The sequence below is a fragment of the Lolium rigidum genome, chromosome 3 (genome assembly GCF_022539505.1).
Source record: "Lolium rigidum isolate FL_2022 chromosome 3, APGP_CSIRO_Lrig_0.1, whole genome shotgun sequence".
Taxonomy (NCBI): Eukaryota; Viridiplantae; Streptophyta; class Magnoliopsida; order Poales; family Poaceae; genus Lolium; species Lolium rigidum.
The window spans coordinates 13,763,924-13,769,809 of NC_061510.1; the positions used below are offsets into that span (position 1 = coordinate 13,763,924).

At 52.5% G+C, this 5,886-nt stretch overlaps 1 protein-coding gene across 1 annotated transcript; it reads left to right on the plus strand.

The window, feature by feature from the left end:
- Positions 1-1,056, plus strand: LOC124698565 (GDP-mannose 4,6 dehydratase 2-like). Its single transcript, XM_047231051.1, has one exon. The coding sequence runs from the start codon at positions 199-201 to the stop codon at positions 1,054-1,056; it is 858 nt and encodes a 285-aa protein (XP_047087007.1). The 5' UTR covers positions 1-198.
- Positions 1,057-5,886: the final 4,830 nt, after the last annotated feature.

Sequence of the window (5,886 nt, forward strand, 5' to 3'; positions counted from 1 at the left end):
CCGCGTTCGCCGGCGGCCCCGCGGAAGGTGGCGCTGGTGACGGGCATCACGGGGCAGGACGGGAGCTACCTCACGGAGCTGCTCCTCTCCAAGGGGTACCAGGTGCACGGTCTGGTGCGCCGCTCCTCCAACTTCAACACGCAGCGGCTGGACCACATCTACCAGGACCCACATGCCACCCGCACCTCCGGCCATTACATGCGCCTCCACTACGCCGACCTCGCCGACGCCTCCTCCCTCCGCCGCGCTCTCGACCACATCCTCCCCGACGAAGTCTACAACCTGGCCGCGCAGTCCCACGTCGCCGTCTCCTACGAGGTCCCGGACTACACCGCCGACGTGGTCGCCACGGGCGCGCTGCGCCTCCTCGAGGCCGTCCGCCTCTCGTCCAAGCCCATGCGCTACTACCAGGCCGGGTCCTCGGAGATGTTCGGCTCCACGCCGCCGCCGCAGAGCGAGACCACGCCATTCCACCCGCGCTCGCCCTACGCCGCCGCCAAGGTCGCCGCCCACTGGTACACCGTCAACTACCGCGAGGCCTACGGCATGTTCGCCTGCAACGGCGTGCTCTTCAACCACGAGTCCCCCCGGCGCGGCGAGAACTTTGTCACCCGCAAGATCACGCGCGCCGTCGGCCGCATCAAGCTCGGCCTCCAGAAAAAGCTCTTCCTCGGCAACCTCTCGGCGGGCAGGGACTGGGGGTTCGCAGGGGACTATGTGGAAGCAATGTGGCTCATGCTGCAGCAGGACAAGCCCGGCGACTATGTTGTGGCCACGGAAGAGTGCCACACGGTGGAGGAGTTCTTGGAGGCTGCCTTTGGGTACGCCGGCCTGGACTGGATGGATCACGTGGTCATTGACAACAAGTACTTCCGCCCTGCAGAGGTGGACAGGCTTCAGGGAGATGCAACCAAGTCCAGGAGAGAGCTTGGGTGGAACCCCAAAGTTGGCTTCCAACAGCTAGTCCACATGATGGTCGATAATGACATTGAGCTAGCCAGCAAGGAGAAGGTCCTCGTGGATGCTGGGTATCGCGACCCCAAGCAGCAGCCATAGCAAGACTTTGATCCACGCATGAGCTTTCTTTCCAGCCTGGATTTTGCTCAAGTTTATTTTCCTTCATCACAAAATAAGGACTACTTTTAAGAAAACTTGAATGTTTGATTACGAGACCGGACTTGTCTTCCTTTTTTATTCACTAGCAAAAGTCCTCGTGCGTTCTTGCAGCGGAACTAAAATAAATCGAAAGTATACCTCAATTTTGCTTATAAGTTGTACCATTGTTTTAGAAGTATGTTGTTTTCTCCAAAATTTCAGTTCTATGAGATGACCCACTACATAACAATCTAGACAGGCATATGTGCCTAATATTAGAGCATCGATCTCTAGCAGACATCCCAAACCACAAACCCAAAAACCTCGTTTGTAAGCCAAAAAAAATTACGATTTGGGGGCTGAAAAAAACCTCCGCAGACTAGACACTGTAAAACGGGACACTAAAAGAGCATATTCGGGAATCTAACTTTTTTTTCAAGTCTTCTTCTCCCCCGCGTGCCCCTATGCCGGCCAGCCAGCCTCCCGCGCCTGCCCGTCCTGTCCAGCCACACACGCCCTCCGCCCGCTGCCCCGCCGCCCGGCGATGCCCCTGCTCGCTGCCCCCTCCAGCTTCGACCCTGCTCGCAACCGGCAGCCAATTCCGGCGAGCGTAGTTCGATTTTTACTAATATTTGGTTGGATTATGTGGAAGTTCGTCGGAATTTGGCCAAACTCAAGCGAGTTTATCGGCGAAATGTGTTGGAGCGAGCTGTCGCGAGAGGGTTGACCGTATCGTGGTTGGCCTGCAAAAACGCCCTCGAAACTCCAACTATGAAGATCGCGGGCTCGTTTGCAGGTTGTCTTGCAAAAAAAATTACGGGTTTGACCATTTTAAGGTCGACATAAACTGACCAGGCTGTCCACCAAGACGCATTAGTGACCAAAATTTGTCCCACCGCAGAGATGCACCGAGTGTCCGCTTCCTTTAAACTCTAGCCCACATGGTGGTGGTGCCAGGCTTGAATCATTGCCCTCCATGCGCGGCCATATCGCTGCCCACCCCTGTGCGGCCGCATCGCTGACCACCTGCACGCCTGCTCGGCGCCTTCAATGGGTACGCCTCGTCTTTAGCGGTAGCGCCAGTACTGGCGGGCGATGGCTGGGCTTTCACGCCGCCATCAATGGCACACGCCTGGAAAGAGGCCGCGTCCATCCCTTTTTTAAGGGCATCGGTTTTGACCCCGCCATTGCCAACAGCTAGCCAAGCTCTCCTCCACCGCCAGCCTCCATCCGTCTCCATTACCTAGTGCACAGGCAGCGCGACCTCGTCCATGGGCAAGGTATGGCCATGCGGGAAGCCAAAGCATGGCGCCGAGGCCGAGTCGCCTGCATCCGTGGCCCTTTCACTATCGACGTGATCTGCTCCCTATACCGCGAGTGCACGCCATGCGCCCCGGGTGGACCGACGTCCACCTCCCTGGTGGATGTCACCTTAGCCACCAGATGGTTCCCGTGCCACCGGTGCCACTGCAGGGACGGGAATGGTGGCAGGAGATTGCCGAACACAGAGCCCTTCTACCGCCAGACCTCCTCGACGACCTGGCATATGGCTTTGAATCTACAATGTGGTACTCATTCAGCCAACTCGAATGGGATTCGAGGCGCCGAGCGGGGGTTTTCTTGTCGATGACGAGTACAGCTACGCTGTTCCGCTCGTGCCAGTGAAGCAGGAGTAAGAGAAGGAGGAAGAGGAGGAGCAGGACGACACCGAGTATTACCTCAGCTACCTGGCGTATCTCGTGGAGAAGTCCAAGGAGGAGGCAAGGTGGACGAGCTCCCCTTAATGCCGAAAGGAGTGGATGAGGACGAGGCGATGAGGCTAGCCATGAAGGCCTCGCCGGAGTATCCTCCGCCGCCAACGCCACACGTGTCACCGCGCTATGCATCAGTCATCATGCCTCCTGGCCTCTCAGAAGAGGAGGCCAAGAGGTTTGCCTTGCAGGCCTCCACCATGGTGCCTCCACCATGGTCACCGTGGCCCATGCCGCCCCCTTCCTACCATGCACTACTACCAACAGAATACCCACTGCTTTCCTAGGACCCCCATGCGCAGCGGCCGGCTCCTCCCGCAGCAAGATCGCATGTGCCAGAGCCTCATCATCCTCAACATTGGTCGTGGCCTTGGTGAAAGAACATCTCTCGGTTTATGTTTTGAATGTTTGATGTCAATATATGTGATACTCTAATGTTTGATGAGATGGTGCAGATAATATATAGGTATGTATATGTGGTTGTTTTCTGCGGAAAAACAAGACAAAAAGCAGCTGCATCAACTTCACCAGGCCGGATTTTCCGGGGCAAATATTCGGGCCCTGAAATTTGGCTAAGGACTTTCGACGATGTCACGCAGTAACATTCTGGAACCAGGGCCGGACTTTTGCCCGGAATTTCCTAGAGGCCGGATTTTCCGGGGGGCGGATAATCCGGCCCTCACTTACACCGAATAATCCGGCCCTAAATCTCCCCAACGGCTGGATTTTGGTGGGGGGTATAAATACCCCCCTTCTTCCTCCTCCCCAATCTGCTCACTTCATTGCCAAGTTCATCACCATTAGAGCCAACTCAAGAAACACAAGAATCACAAGATCTCCTCCTCCACCCAACCAAAGCTCTTGATCTTTGGAGATTCGAAGGAGAAGACCCCGATCTACATCTTCACCGAAGCGATTTGCATTTCCCCCTCATATGCTTGAGGGCCCCTTTGCTAGTGTTCCTCTTTTGGGAAACCCTAGTTGTTTGTAGTTGATATTGTTCTTGTTGTTGTTACAGATTTGGGAGCCTCCAATTTGGTTGTGGATGTGTGCCCCAAGAACCTTGTAAAGGCCCGATTTCCGCCTCAAGGAAATCCCTTAGTGGAAGTGGGCTAGGCCTTTGTGGCGTTGCTCACAGGAGACCTGAGTGAAGCCTTCGTGGCGTTGGTCTGGCTTTCGTACCGACCACACTCCTCCGAACGTAGACGTAACTTCTTGCAAAGGAAGGGAACTACGGGAATCAACTCCGTGTCTCCGCGTGCTCCACTCTCGGTTACCTCTATCCTATTATCCTCCCTACATGTTGCTTAGCGATATCTTGCTTAGTTGTTGATCTTGTCATATAGGTAAATTCACATAGTTGCATATCTAGAGAATTTACCTTTGTGTCAAGCCTAAATTGAAAAAGAACTAAAAATTGGTTAGCACCTATTCACCCCCCTCTAGGTGCGGCATACGATCCTTTCAATTGGTATCAGAGCCTCGGCTCTTATTTCGGGCTTAACCGCCTAAGAATATGCCGGACGACGCGCCTGCGGAAGGGGCCGCAAAGATGGTCTCCATGGATGATCTCAAGTTGATGGAATCATCTTTGAGATCCTCCAGGGAAGCTCAAATGGAAAGCATGAGAAAAATGATTTCCGAGCTTTTGACTCCGGTTCCCCCCGTGGCACCCGTCATAGACGAAAAGGAAAACGACAAGGGTGCGTTAGAAGAGGGAGGTGCTTCGGCATTACCCTCCTCTACCAAGCCCTTGGATGGTGATCACTTAAACACAATTAAAAACCCCATTGCTTCTCCTAGGGCAACTAGTGGGGGCGTGAGCTACAATAATGTGGCTCCACCTTTCCGCTCTCCCGATATCCCGGTTCTCCATCCTCATATAAACACTAGGGGTGATCCTGCCAAATTTAATGATAAAGATTTTAGTACCTGGAAATTTGAGTTTAAATCATATGTGAACTTTGGAGAATTATCTTGGAAGGTTACAAGCCTTACAACCCCGAAAGGTTGACTAGAAGAGAAGAGGTTGATAACCAACTCAACTCGATTGCCTTGCACGTGATTCAAACTAGTGTGGGGACACAAGACTTGTCTCTTATTCGGAACTTCACAACCTCCAAGGAGGCATGGGAGGGTTTGTACACAAGCTTCATGGGAAGTGAAAGCATGAAGAGAAACAAGTATAGTGCTCTTCGGAATCAAGCCGAAGGATTCATGAGGTTGCCGGATGAAGATCATCAAGTCATGTATAGAAGACTTATCACAGTTGCCGATACTTTTCGGAATGTGGGTGCCAAACATATTGATGATTTTTGGATCAAGGATAAGTATATTGATTGCATGATGCCGTTTGAACCCATTGATGTCAAGACTCTCGTTGGGAGAGAAAGCTATTCTTCTCTCACCTCACAACAAGTAGTGCACGAGTTGCAAGCTCTCAAGGTGCTCGAACAAAACTCTCAAGATTCTCGCAATCGTGCCATTGGGATGTCAAGAGGGGCCAATCTTGCCTTGACGGTCAATATCGTGGAAGAACTGAACCCACAAGAACCATATAGGACATCTTGGAGCATGTCCTATCCGGAAGATTTGGAATTCCACTACAATGATCACATGGCATTCCATGCAAAAACCTTTTGGGTTGATCCATCCAAGGCCAAGGAAGACAACATCAAGAGAAACAACTCAAGTGGGTTCAAGAGCTTGGGCCCAAAATCAAGATCATGCTACAATTGTGGTGACAAGCGCCATTTCATAGCCGAATGTCCCTATGAGTATACAGAAACTCATGGTGGAAGGCTCATTCCCAAGGACAAGAGCAAAGATTCAAAGGCCCCCAACAAGAAATTCTACAACAAGAGTAAGAAGGGAAAGAGGCCATCAAGGATTGTGCTAGTGACCAAGGAAGAGTACTCGTCCGAGGATGATGATAGTACTAGTGATGAAGAAGAAACCTCAAAGGAATTGGCCGCCATTGCCACCACCAATATTCCCTCTTCATCTCTCTTTGAATCCCCCAATGAGAACCCTCGCATCA

Excerpts from the sequence above, each read along its gene's own strand:
- LOC124698565 (XM_047231051.1), top strand. The coding sequence starts at position 199 with ATGCGCCTCCACTACGCCGACCTCGCCGACGCCTCCTCCCTCCGCCGC.